The sequence below is a fragment of the Diorhabda sublineata genome, chromosome 6 (genome assembly GCF_026230105.1).
Source record: "Diorhabda sublineata isolate icDioSubl1.1 chromosome 6, icDioSubl1.1, whole genome shotgun sequence".
Lineage (NCBI taxonomy): Eukaryota > Metazoa > Arthropoda > Insecta > Coleoptera > Chrysomelidae > Diorhabda > Diorhabda sublineata.
The window spans coordinates 1251526-1269681 of record NC_079479.1 but is presented as its reverse complement, the minus strand read 5'-3'; the positions used below and the strand labels follow the sequence as shown (position 1 = coordinate 1269681).

Sequence of the window (18156 nt, the reverse complement as noted above, 5' to 3'; positions counted from 1 at the left end):
TCGATATTCGTCGAGGTATTAGCCAGGAAAGTAGTTGTTTTCTCATTTGAAGAACGGCCGATTGAATTTCGATGAAGTCGATGCGAGGATGGCGCCGCCGGGTAACGTTCGGGTCTCAAGCCTAAACGTTTGTTACACCATTCTGATGAGACGCGATAACGTCGAAACTAGTCAGCGGTTAAAAACCTCTCGTTGCGATTACGGACCATCGGGGATGTTAATATTCGACAAAAAGGTCGATAATCGAAACATTTTCTTTATTTCAAATTGTTTCTATTATTTTTATTATAGTTTTAAAGGGAATTTTTGTCAAATTTTCGAAAAATCATTTTCCCCAACTTTTCCCCGATCTATTTGGGATTATTTCACATTCGAACTGGTAGATTTATTATGGAGATTTTCCAAAAGAAAAGAAATCGACGACGAAAATGAATTCGCCACCCCGTATTTTATTCAAATTCGTCCGAAATATGTCGGGTATCGAGTACACCACACCGTTTTTTTTTTTTTTTTTTTTATTTCGTCGGTACAACTCGGGGTTTTCCACATAATTTTCCTACATAAAATCATTATTTCAATTACAACGTTACGTTGTATTAATTCCTAAACCGCTAAAATGGAGAGATATAACAGACAAAAGGGATACTATATAATATTCTCTTTCGCTTCTATTAGTCATGACGACCTAATCCGAATTACTGCATTCATTACGACTCGCATAAAACTCGCCGAGTTAATCTTCTGTAGTAGCCGTTTAAATTACATTCGCTAAAATTATGGATTATCTAAGACAAAAATAATGAAGAACTGGCGCAGTCGGTAGGATAAAAACACTCGTTAAATAATTTGTCGACGTAATTTATTATATAAAATTCGTTCGTTTATATTTCCAAGCATAAATCGATATTATATAGGAAAAATGTCGTCTGCAGAGCTGGAGTTATACCAGAATTTGTTAACCATCATTCCCCATCCACGGACATCTTTTGGTCGTCGATAGATGAGGATGGATCCGGGAGAAAGTTGGCGATGGGTTTCCTCTTGGACTTTGAGAAAACCAGTTGGTTGTTTTTGGCAAGAATTGCTTCGGAAAATTTAGGAAACGTACTTATGGTGTATAGTATGGAACCTTGTGGAACTCGCATCGATAGATGTTGGAAGATTATTACTCATATTTAATAATAGAGAACGAATAGTTTTTATCTGATGGTCCTTTTTTTTTTTAATGTCCGGGTATACGATTATATCGAGTTGTGTTTAATTCTGTGGAATATCTGTACATTCGAAGATAATGCGTTCCCCGATCTCCGTCACTTGTGTGCTATCACTTAACAGTCCAATGGTTTCGATTTGGTCGGGGAATAATTAGAAATTAGACGCGTTTATCGGAAATATCTACATCGGGATATCAAAAAAATAATAATGTCGATAGAATGGACGACGATCGACTGGCGAAAATCGCAAAGGAAGAAAAAAAGACCCAATACAAGTAGACCGCCTGGAAGACCACCAAAGCGCCGGTATGAGAGCTGCTCCTCGGAGTCACAACTTAGGACAAAACTAGGGATCATAGGGAAAGAAAAGTGTATCGGAACCAAAAATGGCACCAAAAGTTTGGTTACGTCTGTAGCTATGACGCGTTGACAAGATTCTATTCCAAGAGGAACGAATTCTATCTGCGAACTCACCTATGGATCCGGAACCCATCCTTGGTGTAGCTAAAAGACGCCATCTCCACACCATGGGCATCGCGAATGGTGCGGAATGGCGCTGGTGCAAGGAGGAGAATTAAACTGTTAAATACTTATAGTTTGCCCAATGGACATCAAGAGGTTTAAGCCTATCAACGACTTTATTCGATTCCCAAACTTACAGCGCTTGGTCGAGTACGACGAATAGATTGAGGAAGAGACATGGGAGATGAGAAAAAAATAACAGGAGATATTGAAAACTAGAAACCATTTTAGAAGACTTTATTTTTTCGATAAACATCGACTCTAGTTTCATTTTTTTATTTCTTCTTCGTTTTTTTTTTTTTGTCGATTTGAAGTGTCTGTGTGTGTTATTAAAAAATGGATTCTCCAATTTTAATTTACTGTCATATATCGAACTGTCCGTTGTGCCGGTTAGTGTTTTGGAGAATTGGCCGTTTGCCAGGAGGGAGCCCAATAAACTACGATCTAATTGAAAAATTACATAAAAGCGGGTTTTATAACGTGCAACAACATGTTTTATCGACTGTTTCTAATTATTATAATTCATTTTATCTACGTATCCACTTAGATTTACTATTTTTAGAAGTACGTCTGTTTTATAACTGTTTTGGTCGTTTAGAATTACAATTTTAACAAAAATAGTCACGCCGCCGTTTTATATCGAAAATTGAATTGAGAAATTCGTCCCGCCAAGTCGCCGGATTCGAAGTCTTTTGACGCCGGACAAACCGTATAGTAAAACAGTAATTTACGCGACATGTGACTAAGGGAAAGTGTGGTACACGCGTACAAAATTTTTTCTTATAGATGATTCGCTACATAATTTGCAAACTCGACCAGAATATTTTTCCTAATCTTAAAGTTTGCTGCAGGACTTGCATTTTTGTCCAAGATATCTACAGCATAAGCCTGTAGGCTTACTTTTCGAACGAATTTTCTTCTCTGTACAAAAAAAATGTAACTACCAAGCATTCTGGTCTGGTTAGGCTCCAGGCCGAGGTTGCGTTTTGCCAGAAGTGTCTTCTTCATCTTATTCATCTTCAAAATATCCCGCGCTGGCTCAATTCTTGATTTGATTTCGAGTTTTTGGTCCCAATGCTGGTTGACGAGCGCGTCCAGGTATCTTTAAATAAGACACTTGTCCAATGGTCTCTCCACGGAGTCTTAGGAGGTGTTTCTTTGTGTTTTTCGAAACAATTGGTCGTCTAAATAACTGGATACGTCTCCTCCGTTCTTTTAGAGATTAGAGCAATGTTAAAACGGACTGTTTCGGAATCGGGAATGTTCGAAACTAATCGCTGGAGACGAATCATTCTCCGACGAACAAACAAAAACGTTTTTGAACAGTCGATACGTCGAATTGGCAGGTAATCCGCCGTACTAACACCAAATGATTTCTTCTTATGGAAAATAAACGTTTTTGTACACCTGAAGAAACAATTGATGCGTCAAATTACATGTTTTGGAGGTACCTCAAAGCGATTACGAATTTTCGTTTCGAAAATAATTATGATAATAAATGTTTTTTGTTAGGTATAAAATTTTTCAAATAACCCTCGTATTCCATAAATACGTAATGATATAGTCAAAAGGGGGACAAGATAACGTGAAGAAAAAAATAAAAAATAACTCGAAATCGAGCTAGTTTTTGATAATTTTGAATAAATAAATAAATTATTAGCGAAAAATGGGGGGCTTGATAAATGAATTTACAAATAAACTTCGTTACTACCCGATTTTTCGCAAACATATCTGCATACAAACAATACCTATTATTCTCGTGATAAAAATAGTTGGAAATATTCATTATAGTTTGATTTTTTTTTGTTTTTTAAATGTATATACGCTTATCGTCGATTGTTTGTGTTTCTTAATACGTACGGTTGTCGCGTTTGCGATATCCACAAACACCAACCAAGGTGTTCGACCTCTACTCGACCTCTATACCCATAGGTACGATATAAATGCCTCGTCACTAATTTTTTTTTTTTTTTTTTGATAACGCCGCATGAATATGTAATGTTTGATTTGTTTCAAATACAGCGAAGCGCGCATCGAACAACCAACACCTACGATATTGATACGAATTTTAATTATTCGAAAAGAAACTTTCCCGGCTCATTTTCTCTAAAAAAAAAAAAAAAACGTCGAAAACCACCGATACTTATATGACCGGTTTCGGTAATTTTGTATCGTATCAGCGCAGTACAATACTTTTAATTATAAATCGAAATAAGTTTCAGCTATTCGATTCGTATTTTTCGAAAACGCGGTTTATTTTGGAGCTGTAAGGCTATAAATCGTATCATCAAATACATTTTTAATATTTTTGTGTCTTATTGCAATCGGAAATTGACGGTTGCGATGACTAAGCGTTATTTAATGACTAAAGTATGTATATATACAGGATATATGTAAATGGAAGTCGACGATTCGTGACGTAAATACGTAAGAATGTGATTATAGAAAAGTTATTGCGAATATTTAATCATTTCAATCCCCGTATGTACTAAATAATAATTATTAAACATTCGTACCATCTAAATCTACCAAGAACCGACAAATCCACCGTCAAAAACTTGCAAACAACCTTTGAGTGAATTTCTAAACGTACCATCAAGAATTCGCCCGCTGATTTAAGTCGTAAAGCCGGTCCTGTTCCAATTTTTTAAGTAAAACTTTTTGTTTGTTTATATCAAACTGGAGATTTCCCAGAATCGGATATTCTAGAATGAGTATATAGTATATAAGTCGAGATTTCGGCAGCTGCAACAACTCGGCGGAGTATTTAAACGAATTTGAGGTTAAGTTGAAAAAAAATCGAGTTTCGATCGTACGGGTTTTATTTAAAAAAAAAAACGATAATACAGTGTGGGTAATTTGTATGGATTAAAACGTTTTCGTAATAAACGTTGTCGTAAGTGATTAATTTCGTCGAAAATTCATCAATCCATTGCAGTTCAAATACATTCGGATGGATTTTGACGTATTAGCGATGCGTGATTGATTATCTTGATGAAAAAACAATTATTTACACGAATCTGGATGACATGAGTCCATACGAAAGGTGATTAATATGAAAATTGTAAACCTCGTGGAAACCAAGCCCCAATATATCCGAAAATTATTATTTTCCAGATGATATTAATATAAATAAAAAAAAAAATTACGTAGCCGTAATTAAAATTTGCCTTTTATAGAGAGAAATCAATTCAAATTACGGATTACAGACCGCGATTTGGTGTTTGAAAGTGGTAAAACATAAACCCGAAATTGTATTACGTTGGAGGGTTCGAAAAACGCGAATTCTGGATTCAGAATGGGGAAATTAAAATACGGTACAATCCCCATAAAGGCGGTTTAGAAATTACAACCAAACTTGACGATCTAATCGGTTAATTATCATTATGCAGACAAATGAAATAAATTCATAAATAAGTAGAAAACGATCGAATTATTTTGGAGGGTTGATTAGGGTCGCAATTTTTTTTCTGGAACACGTTACCGGACGGGAAACAAAGATATAATATCAGGATACCAGAAAGATGCAGTAAAAATATGAGTACCAGGAGCAAAATCAGAATATACGAGAAACCAGCAAATAAATAAAGATAGTATGTTATGGATTAGTATCAGGGTACCAGAAAGAGTAGTAGAAATCTAAATGAAGAGGAAAGTCAAACAACAACGGCGTCAGTGATATCAGAATACCAGAAAGATGCAATAAAAATATGAGTACCAGGAGCAAAATCAGAATATACGAGACTTGTGTGAAACCAGCAAATAAATAAAGATAGTATGTTATGGATTAGTATCAGGGTACCAGAAAGAGTAGTAGAAATCTAAATGAAGAGGAAAGTCAAACAACAACGGCGTCAGTGATATCAGGATACCAGAAAGATGCAATAAAAATATGAGTACCAGGAGCAAAATCAGAATATACGAGACTTGTGTGAAACCAGCAAATAAATAAAGATAGTATGTTATGGATTAGTATCAGGGTACCAGAAAGAGTAGTAGAAATCTAAATGAAGAGGAAAGTCAAACAACAACGGCGTCAGTGATATCAGGATACCAGAAAGATGCAATAAAAATATGAGTACCAGGAGCAAAATCAGAATATACGAGACTTGTGTGAGACCAGCAAATAAATAAAGATAGTATGTTATGGATTAGTATCAGGGTACCAGAAAGATGCAATAAAAATATGAGTACCAGGAGCAAAATCAGAATATACGAGACTTGTGTGAAACCAGCAAATAAATAAAGATAGTATGTTATGGATTAGTATCAGGGTACCAGAAAGAGTAGTAGAAATCTAAATGAAGAGGAAAATCAAACAACAACGGCGTCAGTGATATCAGGATATCAGAAAGATGCAATAAAAATATGAGTACCAGGAGCAAAATCAGAATATACGAGACTTGTGTGAAACCAGCAAATAAATAAAGATAGTATGTTATGGATTAGTATCAGGGTACCAGAAAGAGTAGTAGAAATCTAAATGAAGAGGAAAGTCAAACAACAACGGCGTCAGTGATATCAGGATACCAGAAAGATGCAATAAAAATATGAGTACCAGGAGCAAAATCAGAATATACGAGACTTGTGTGAGACCAGCAAATAAATAAAGATAGTATGTTATGGATTAGTATCAGGGTACCAGAAAGATGCAATAAAAATATGAGTACCAGGAGCAAAATCAGAATATACGAGACTTGTGTGAAACCAGCAAATAAATAAAGATAGTATGTTATGGATTAGTATCAGGGTACCAGAAAGAGTAGTAGAAATCTAAATGAAGAGGAAAGTCAAACAACAACGGCGTCAGTGATATCAGGATACCAGAAAGATGCAATAAAAATATGAGTACCAGGAGCAAAATCAGAATATACGAGACTTGTGTGAAACCAGCAAATAAATAAAGATAGTATGTTATGGATTAGTATCAGGGTACCAGAAAGAGTAGTAGAAATCTAAATGAAGAGGAAAGTCAAACAACAACGGCGTCAGTGATATCAGGATACCAGAAAGATGCAATAAAAATATGAGTACCAGGAGCAAAATCAGAATATACGAGACTTGTGTGAGACCAGCAAATAAATAAAGATAGTATGTTATGGATTAGTATCAGGGTACCAGAAAGATGCAATAAAAATATGAGTACCAGGAGCAAAATCAGAATATACGAGACTTGTGTGAGACCAGCAAATAAATAAAGATAGTATGTTATGGATTAGTATCAGGGTACCAGAAAGAGTAGTAGAAATCTAAATGAAGAGGAAAGTCAAACAACAACGGCGTCAGTGATATCAGGATACCAGAAAGATGCAATAAAAATATGACTACCAGGAGCAAAATCAGAATATACGAGACTTGTGTGAAACCAGCAAATAAATAAAGATAGTATGTTATGGATTAGTATCAGGGTACCAGAAAGAGTAGTAGAAATCTAAATGAAGAGGAAAGTCAAACAACAACGGCGTCAGTGATATCAGGATACCAGAAAGATGCAATAAAAATATGACTACCAGGAGCAAAATCAGAATATACGAGACTTGTGTGAAACCAGCAAATAAATAAAGATAGTATGTTATGGATTAGTATCAGGGTACCAGAAAGAGTAGTAGAAATCTAAATGAAGAGGAAAGTCAAACAACAACGGCGTCAGTGATATCAGGATACCAGAAAGATGCAATAAAAATATGAGTACCAGGAGCAAAATCAGAATATACGAGACTTGTGTGAGACCAGCAAATAAATAAAGATAGTATGTTATGGATTAGTATCAGGGTACCAGAAAGAGTAGTAGAAATCTAAATGAAGAGGAAAGTCAAACAACAACGGCGTCAGTGATATCAGGATACCAGAAAGATGCAATAAAAATATGAGTACCAGGAGCAAAATCAGAATATACGAGACTTGTGTGAGACCAGCAAATAAATAAAGATAGTATGTTATGGATTAGTATCAGGGTACCAGAAAGAGTAGTAGAAATCTAAATGAAGAGGAAAGTCAAACAACAACGGCGTCAGTGATATCAGGATACCAGAAAGATGCAATAAAAATATGAGTACCAGGAGCAAAATCAGAATATACGAGACTTGTGTGAAACCAGCAAATAAATAAAGATAGTATGTTATGGATTAGTATCAGGGTACCAGAAAGAGTAGTAGAAATCTAAATGAAAAGAAAAGTCAAACAACAACGGCGTCAGTGATATCAGGATACCAGAAAGATGCAATAAAAATATGACTACCAGGAGCAAAATCAGAATATACTGTGTGAGACCAGTAATAGTTAGGTTAGGACAATTGGACAACCGTTGATGCAAACACTAAATCCTAACGTACGATAAAGAAGAAGAAGAAGTTTTTATATGTCATTCTCGAGGAGAAGTCAAATACTTAACCAAAAATATGTTTTCTACTAAATTGTAGTTTTTGTGGAAAATTCTCGTTCTAGCAAACAGTGGATGTTGGTCTAGATGAAAAATTTCACCCCTAATCAACCCCTTAGAATGATTCAGTCGCTTTGTATTTACCGTATAGATTTTTTTTTTAATTGAAAAGTTGCAAAGTAGTTTTTTTTTGGAAATTTTAGGCGTCTTAGACTTTGTTCTGTTCTTGATCTTATGGCGGACGCCCCGTATTTGACGTATTTATTTTTTATAATAATTTCGTTGGACAAGAAACACATTTTTCTTATTAGTATGTCGCCTTCGTAGGAAAATCGAAATGTTTATGCTAAATTAATGTCGTCCTTGGAGATGGCATCTTTTTCCGTGTAAAGGCCATTTTTATTGGAGCGGCATCTGAGTCGATGGGACCGCTGAATGGAACAGCAAAATTGGAAGGTTTGGATTAGACGAAAACCGCACCTGACGGCGTCAGCTTTTTTCATTTTTTTTTCTTTTCTTTCTTTTTATTTTCTTTTTATGATTCAGACGTACATGATGTTTTACAAAGAAAAATCGGAACGAGTTTCTTTCGAATGTATTCAAAAGAAAAATTCGACATATTCTAAAGGCGCGCGTCTTTTACGAAATTAACATATTTCGAGCAGAAAACTTTCGCCCACGTCAAGCATTAAATTTGTCAGTATCAATCAGCCTAGTCGAAAATAAAATTATGATTCTCACTTATACTATACGGTTGTTTACTGTGATTTAATGCAATGTTGGTAGACAAGTCGTTTAATTGCTTTATACGAAGTGTTCGACGTATAGTCCGGGAGCCAGATACAGAAATACACGACAAACCTATAGCCAACTAAAAATTTCCGATATCTCGAAGAAACAAAATAATCAGCTGACTAGAACATGACAAAAAATATATTTTCAGTGATTTCCCGTCAAATAATTTTTTTTTGATGAAAGCTTATATGTAAATGTGATATTTTGGAAATTTTACGTAGGAGTTAAGCCCAGGTTTTCCTATGAGGAAATTACTAAATTTCTTTTGTTTTTCTCATATCATTCCACCCGCCGAGCCGCAGCTGACGTTCACTAGGCTTTATTACATAACCTCTAATACATCTCGAAATTATTAACCGAATTTTCACCTTGCTCCCGGACTAATAATAAACGTTATTAATATTGATAAAGCTTTTTGTTAATAAATATAATTTATATATTTAAGTTTAATATTTACGAAATTTTGTTATTTCCATTGTATACCCTAATTAAAAATTAATTTAGTTCATTCATTTTACACTTGGTTAGCAATTATACGGGGGTGATTCAAATATAAGTCGGAATTTTTGTAAAAAAAATTAAGTCTCGTCGAATGTACGAGAAGTGGTGTCGAAGAAAACTCATTTTTGGAAAAGTAACAGACACGAAGACAAGTAATTTTGTAGTAACCTCCTAAAAAACACGACGAAACTTGTTTATATATCAAAAAGACTCGATACGGCACGATTTACGATGGAACAGCCTACTTATAGTCCCGATTCGTTAAAATCGAGAAATTTTCGCGAAAAATGTCGTTACTTTTACAACTATAGTGATAATAATGATAAAATTTTGTTTGTTTCAGGTCCGGACGGTTGCAATCTATTCATCTATCACTTACCCCAAGAATTTACCGATACTGACCTGGCGTCGACGTTTCTTCCTTTCGGTCCCGTCATATCTGCCAAGGTGTTTATAGATAAACAGACGAATCTGTCGAAATGTTTCGGTTTCGTGTCTTTCGATAACGGACATTCGGCCCAACAAGCCATATCGGCGATGAACGGATTCCAAATAGGCACCAAAAGGCTAAAAGTACAATTGAAAAGAGCCAAGGATGCCTCGAAACCTTACTAGCCAAAGAAGTGGGAAGGAAACCTAGTCAGTCAACGCCCGGGAATTATTTCAAACATTTCGTCATATGAAAAGGTATTAGGGGGGGCTTTGTCCGACTAGTCTACTATCCAGCACAGTGCCAGTGCAGTGCGTCTCAGGATCTAGCTGCTATTTTTATGAACTGTGAGATATTTTTAATAGTTAACTGCGGTCGAAACGCCGCTTTATAAATTCAAAATTATGTATATGACGAGGATGTTCGACTTTATTTGGATTAAACGGAGATTTTGATCGAAAAAAATAAAAAAATTGAAAAAAATAAAAAAGAAAAACAAAATGCTAGCGGCGAGGTAAAGTGAATGGCCAGTAAAATTTACGTCAGCTAGAAACGCCAAAAAAAAACATACGACTGAAAAAAAAATTTGTTCCGGGGCACGCAAAATTCATGTGCAATTTAATTGTGGGCCGAAACAAGATACGAAACTATATAATTTCATTTTTAAAGTTTATTAATCGAATTTGCTAAAAATTTTTAAAATTAATCTACATTTTTTATCATATTTTTTAATAATTATTGTTATAATTGCAGTGGGAAAAACAGGGGAGGGGGGCGTTGTACTATTTGAAATATATTTTTGCTTTTTTCTCCATTCGAATTCATATTTTTCCCCCAATTTCAAAAATAGACTGTTTTTCATCATTTCCCGAATTTTGAATAATAGAAATAGGGGGGGGGGCTTCAATGTGGCAGAAAACTTCGCCATTTTGCATTCCTCTCTAATCAAATTCGTATTTATTCCCCTAATTTCACAAATGGAATACTTGGTTCATTTTTATTTTTTTCTTCATTTTTTTTTGAATATTTAAACCTAAATTAATTGCAATAAAAAATCGTATTTTTGTAATTTGGAAAAAAGCATCAATGTGACAAGAAACTTTGCCTTTTCTGTATTTTTTTCCAATTTTTCATCGAGTTTTACTTTTTTTTTTCGTCAGTTGCAATTAAAATGCGTTTTTATAATTTCAATAACAAAAATTGGGGGGCACTTGAGTTATTAAAATTTTCATAATTCAAATAATAAAAAACAAAGGGCATTGAAATGAAATCAATTCCAATAATGATGCCCCCAGGGGGGTTACTCCCTTCCAAATATTTTTCTCCCTATATTTGGTCTATTTTTTGAAATAGAAAGAATTTTTCCATAATTTCAGTAAGAGGGGGCGTACATTTTTTCTATTTTTTTGCCCAACTTTACCCTGTTGATTGATTGAAATGAAAATCATATTTTTATAATTCAAATAATAAAAATCAGGGGGCGCTAATGTGTTTAATTCAAATTTTCTTCTTTTATATGACTTTTTTTCACAATTTTTATACACAATTAATTGAAATAAAATTATTTTTTTCTTATAATTTTGATAATAAAAACCCAAGGGGAGTTTTACTATTTCAAATAATTGATTCACGTTTTCGTTTTTCTCTTTTTCACGTCCAATTTTTCAATTGTTAATAAATTGCAATAAAACGAATATTAATTAAATTTATTTCGGATAATTATTATCAAAAATGATAAAAAAATGAATATAAAACGGAATTTTTGGAAAAGATACTTTAAAAATAAATGAAACACTGGTGGTTCCATTAAAAATATATAAATTTGTATTGTTGCTTTGGAACACCCTGTACGTACCTGATGATTCGCCCTGTTGTTGTTTATCGTTTGTTTATATGTGAAAATTTCAATTTTCAGTTAGATTAAAGGAAAAAACTATACAGTTTGTCGTCCATTTATATAAAAATACAAATTTTATTATATTGACAAAAAATGGGGTTTTTAAATTTAGAAAAAAAATTTTTCGCTTCTTAAAATTTAAAAAAATTGTGATTAATAAAACGTAAATAATTTTTCAAAAATAAATCATTTTTTATAGTTTTATGAAATTTTAGTTGCTTTTAAATATGATAATTTGTTGTAAAGGGGGTCAAAACATATAAAAAAATATAATTCTAATAAATAAATAGAAAATAATTCAATTCCCAGAATCATTATTAGGTTAAAATCAATAATTTAGAATAAAATATTTTTTTTGCAATTTTTGGTTTTTTGTTAAAATAAACTCTATACAAAGGGACAAAATTTATTAAGTTTTTGATCCATTTGTATATGAATTTTTTTAATAAATTACAATTGTCCCAATCTATCCAAATAATTTGGTTAAAATTCGAAAAAATTCAGAAATTAATTCATTAAATTTTACCCCAAACGGTGTTGAGCTAAATTTTTGTCTCGAACTCAATTTAAAAAAAATTCTATTTATTTCTTTACGATTATCCACGGATATTTTTCAACATTCCCCACCTATTTTATATCAATTTTTTTTATTTTCTATATTTTTCGAATGTATTGAAAAAAATTTCATCCTAAATTTTCTTTTCGAAACTAATAAATTATTAATAATAATTTAAAAAAATGATTTTATTGAATTTTGTTAAGGAAACTGTTGATTTTAGAAAAAAATTACGACATCCAAAAATATTTTAAATAATATTAAAAAAAAGACGAAAAATAAAATTTCGAGTTTCCATTTTCTGTATTTTCTCGTTTATATTCAAAAGTATTGGTATTTTTATTTTCGATATTTTTCGAATGTATTGAAAAAAATTTCATCTTAAATTTTCTTTTCGAAACTGATAAATTAAATAGAATAAATTATTAATAAATTGAAAAAAAATGATTTTATTGAATTTTGTCAAGGAAACTGTTGATTTTAGAAAAAAATTTCGACATCCAAAAATATTTTAAATGTTCCGATAATAAAAAAAAAGATGAAAAATAAAATTTCGAGTTTCCATTTTCTGTATTTTCTCGTTTATATTCAAAAGTATTGGTATTTTTATTTTCGATATTTTTCGAATGTATTGAAAAAAATTTCATCTTAAATTTTCTTTTCGAAACTGATAAATTAAATAGAATAAATTATTAATAAATTGAAAAAAAATGATTTTATTGAATTTTGTCAAGGAAACTGTTGATTTTAGAAAAAAATTTCGACATCCAAAAATATTTTAAATGTTCCGATAATAAAAAAAAAGATGAAAAATAAAATTTCGAGTTTCCATTTTCTGTATTTTCTCGTTTATATTCAAAAGTATTGGTATTTTTATTTTCGATATTTTTCGAATGTATTGAAAAAAATTTCATCTTAAATTTTCTTTTCGAAACTGATAAATTAAATAGAATAAATTATTAATAAATTGAAAAAAAATGATTTTATTGAATTTTGTCAAGGAAACTGTTGATTTTAGAAAAAAATTTCGACATCCAAAAATATTTTAAATGTTCCGATAATAAAAAAAAAGACGAAAAATAAAATTTCGAGTTTCCATTTTCTATATTTTCTCGTTTAAACACCCTGTATATATTCAAAAGTATTGGTATTTTTATTTTCGAAATTTTTCTCGTAATCTCTGCATATTTAAAAAAAAATAATCTCAAAGTTTCTTTTTGAAACTGATAAATTAAGTAGGAAGAAATATCGATAAATAAAAAAATTGATTTTATTGAATTTTTTTACTAAAAGCTTTGATTTTAAAGAAAAATTACCTAATCCAAAAATATTGTAAATGTTTAGAGAATGTTAAAAAAAAAACGAAAAAAAAAATGTTCGTCGTCATTTTCTATGTTTTCTCGTATAAACACCCTGTATATATTAAAAAGTTGATGGTATTTTTTGTTATTTTTACCGTTTAAAAAATTAGCTTGCCGCTAACGTTATTTCACAAAACTCCGTTTAATCTAAACCGATTTTTTCTTTTATTTTCTTGTTTTTTTTTCCTTTTAATGGGGTTTATTTATGTCGTGTTGGTTCGACGAAGTTTTTCTTTTATTTTTATGTTGTTCGTGGCTTCTAGCGCGTAAAGCACATCCTATGTTGTTTATTTACATATATAAAAAAATTTTGAAAAAAATCTAGGCCATATATATGTGAAAATAACGTTGAGTGATTAATTTCGTTTTTGTTTTGGAGTCTACCTAGTTTGTTGGTAGTGACTATTTTTCCAGCCGGTTTATTTTCACGTTAGTCGGACGAATAGTTATTGTTTTTATTATTATTATTATTATTATTATTATTAATATCCGTTTCTTTTTCTTTTTAATTTATATGAACAAGTGAAACATCTGGAGCATGAACTTTTTGAATTGTACCTTTATTTTTTATTGTTAATGATTAAACCAAAGTACAGACCAAAAAAAAAATATATCAACCGCTGTTTGTGTTAATCCACCGCAGGGACTGTATGTAAGTGGCGGGAAACGAACGCAACTCCAAAAAATTTACAGCTACATCCGTCGATTTGAATTTTATAAAGTTTTAACTTGCAACAAACACCTAAATATGAAAATAATTCTACGAATTATTGGAGGTTTAAATCGGTTTTTTTAATACGTATCACACTCTAATACAACAAGGGTAGAGTCATACTTTATTCCTCAACGATTGTGGTTGGCAAAAAAAATGAAATTAAAAAGTCCAAGAGGGTGAAAAATTGAAAAAATTCTTATAAAATGGACTCTGGGTGTGTTCAAACAAGTCGAATAATTAAAATCAAATTTGGGACGTGTACCAACAAGTCAAATGTTTGAAAAAAGTTTATGGATGTGTGCTAACATGTCATATTTTGATAATTACCTAAATAGGTTCAAACGTCAATATTTAACTGTTTTCTCAAACTTGTTTTTAATCGAAATAGACCGAAAATGAAGAGAATTTATCAAAAAAATCATATTTGGAGGTCCAAAAAGTGAAAACATTGGAAGAAATTCTTGAAAACCGAGCATTGGGTGTGAGCAAACAAGTCAAATACTTCAAATCAAGTTTTGGATGTGTGCCAACAAGTCAAATGCTCGAAAACAATTTATGAATGGATGCCAAAAAGTCATTTTTTGATAATTACCGAAAATAGATTGAAACGTCAATTTTTATTGTTTTTCGAAATTAATTTTGTATCGAAATAGACCTAAAATTGAGACGATTTATCAAAAAAATCATACAAAAAGATCTAAGAATTTAAAAAAATTGAAGAAATTCTTGACAAATGAGTCAAATTCTTAAAATCAAGTTTGGGATGTGTCCGGACAAGTCATATTTTGATAAAGATCGAAATTGACGTAGAATCAAGGCGTTTTATAACAAAATATCATATTATAAGGTCCAAAAAGTAAAAAATCGGAGAAATTATCAATAAATCAACTGTGGATGTGATCAAACAAGTCAAATTCTTAAAATCGAGTTTGGGATGTGTCCGGACAAGTCATATTTTGATAAAGATCGAAATTGACGTAGAATCAAGACGTTTTATAACAAAATATCATATTATAAGGTCCAAAAAGTAAAAAATCGGAGAAATTATCAATAAATCAACTTTGGATGTGATCAAACAAGTCAAATTGTTAAAATCGAGTTTGGGATGTGTCCGGACAAGTCATATTTTGATAAAGATCGAAATTGACGTAGAATCAAGACGTTTTATAAAAAAATATCATATTATAAGGTCCAAAAAGTAAAAAATCGGAGAAATTATCAATAAATCAACTGTGGATGTGATCAAACAAGTCAAATTGTTAAAATCGAGTTTGGGATGTGTCCGGCCAAGTCATATTTTGATAAAGATCGAAATTGACGTAGAATCAAGACGTTTTATAACAAAATATCATATTATAAGGTCCAAAAAGTAAAAAATCGGAGAAATTATCAATAAATCAACTGTGGATGTGATCAAACAAGTCAAATTCTTAAAATCGAGTTTGGGATGTGTCCGGACAAGTCATATTTTGATAAAGATCGAAATTGACGTAGAATCAAGACGTTTTATAACAAAATATCATATTATAAGGTCCAAAAAGTAAAAAATCGGAGAAATTATCAATAAATCAACTGTGGATGTGATCAAACAAGTCAAATTCTTAAAATCGAGTTTGGGATGTGTCCGGACAAGTCATATTTTGATAAAGATCGAAATTGACGTAGAATCAAGACGTTTTATAACAAAATATCATATTATAAGGTCCAAAAAGTAAAAAATCGGAGAAATTATCAATAAATCAACTTTGGATGTGATCAAACAAGTCAAATTGTTAAAATCGAGTTTGGGATGTGTCCGGACAAGTCATATTTTGATAAAGATCGAAATTGACGTAGAATCAAGACGTTTTATAACAAAATATCATATTATAAGGTCCAAAAAGTAAAAAATCGGAGAAATTATCAATAAATCAACTTTGGATGTGATCAAACAAGTCAAATTCTTAAAATCGAGTTTGGGATGTGTCCGGACAAGTCATATTTTGATAAAGATCGAAATTGACGTAGAATCAAGACGTTTTATAAAAAAATATCATATTATAAGGTCCAAAAAGTAAAAAATCGGAGAAATTATCAATAAATCAACTTTGGATGTGATCAAACAAGTCAAATTGTTAAAATAAAGTTTGGGATGTGTCCGGCCAAGTCATATTTTGATAAAGATCGAAATTGACGTAGAATCAAGACGTTTTATAACAAAATATCATATTATAAGGTCCAAAAAGTAAAAAATCGGAGAAATTATCAATAAATCAACTGTGGATGTGATCAAACAAGTCAAATTCTTAAAATCGAGTTTGGGATGTGTCCGGACAAGTCATATTTTGATAAAGATCGAAATTGACGTAGAATCAAGACGTTTTATAACAAAATATCATATTATAAGGTCCAAAAAGTAAAAAATCGGAGAAATTATCAATAAATCAACTTTGGATGTGATCAAACAAGTCAAATTGTTAAAATCGAGTTTGGGATGTGTCCGGACAAGTCATATTTTGATAAAGATCGAAATTGACGTAGAATCAAGACGTTTTATAAAAAAATATCATATTATAAGGTCCAAAAAGTAAAAAATCGGAGAAATTATCAATAAATCAACTTTGGATGTGATCAAACAAGTCAAATTGTTAAAATAAAGTTTGGGATGTGTCCGGCCAAGTCATATTTTGATAAAGATCGAAATTGACGTAGAATCAAGACGTTTTATAACAAAATATCATATTATAAGGTCCAAAAAGTAAAAAATCGGAGAAATTATCAATAAATCAACTGTGGATGTGATCAAACAAGTCAAATTCTTAAAATCGAGTTTGGGATGTGTCCGGACAAGTCATATTTTGATAAAGATCGAAATTGACGTAGAATCAAGACGTTTTATAACAAAATATCATATTATAAGGTCCAAAAAGTAAAAAATCGGAGAAATTATCAATAAATCAACTTTGGATGTGATCAAACAAGTCAAATTGTTAAAATCGAGTTTGGGATGTGTCCGGACAAGTCATATTTTGATAAAGATCGAAATTGACGTAGAATCAAGACGTTTTATAACAAAATATCATATTATAAGGTCCAAAAAGTAAAAAATCGGAGAAATTATCAATAAATCAACTGTGGATGTGATCAAACAAGTCAAATTCTTAAAATCGAGTTTGGGATGTGTCCGGCCAAGTCATATTTTGATAAAGATCGAAATTGACGTAGAATCAAGACGTTTTATAACAAAATATCATATTATAAGGTCCAAAAAGTAAAAAATCGGAGAAATTATCAATAAATCAACTGTGGATGTGATCAAACAAGTCAAATTCTTAAAATCGAGTTTGGGATGTGTCCGGCCAAGTCATATTTTGATAAAGATCGAAATTGACGTAGAATCAAGACGTTTTATAACCAAATATCATATTATAAGGTCCAAAAAGTAAAAAATCGGAGAAATTATCAATAAATCAACTGTGGATGTGATCAAACAAGTCAAATTCTTAAAATCGAGTTTGGGATGTGTCCGGACAAGTCATATTTTGATAAAGATCGAAATTGACGTAGAATCAAGACGTTTTATAACAAAATATCATATTATAAGGTCCAAAAAGTAAAAAATCGGAGAAATTATCAATAAATCAACTGTGGATGTGATCAAACAAGTCAAATTCTTAAAATCGAGTTTGGGATGTGTCCGGACAAGTCATATTTTGATAAAGATCGAAATTGACGTAGAATCAAGACGTTTTATAACAAAATATCATATTATAAGGTCCAAAAAGTAAAAAATCGGAGAAATTATCA

The 18156-nt window shown here is 31.5% G+C and overlaps 1 protein-coding gene across 4 annotated transcripts in view; it reads left to right on the top strand.

Moving 5' to 3' along the window:
- Positions 1 to 18156, top strand: part of LOC130445992 (CUGBP Elav-like family member 1) — a 142071-nt gene that overhangs the window by 111256 nt on the left and 12659 nt on the right. For 2 of the 4 annotated variants that reach the window (XR_008910091.1, XR_008910090.1), the window contains one exon: positions 9755 to 10188. Coding sequence is in view for 2 of the 4 variants with exons in the window: in XM_056781939.1 (XP_056637917.1) it covers positions 9755 to 10026 (272 nt within the window). In the remaining 2 variants the exon portion in view is untranslated. Of the gene's footprint in view, positions 1 to 9754; positions 17477 to 18156 lie in introns of those variants that run through there. The other 2 variants (XM_056781939.1, XM_056781938.1) reach the window with 1 other exon arrangement.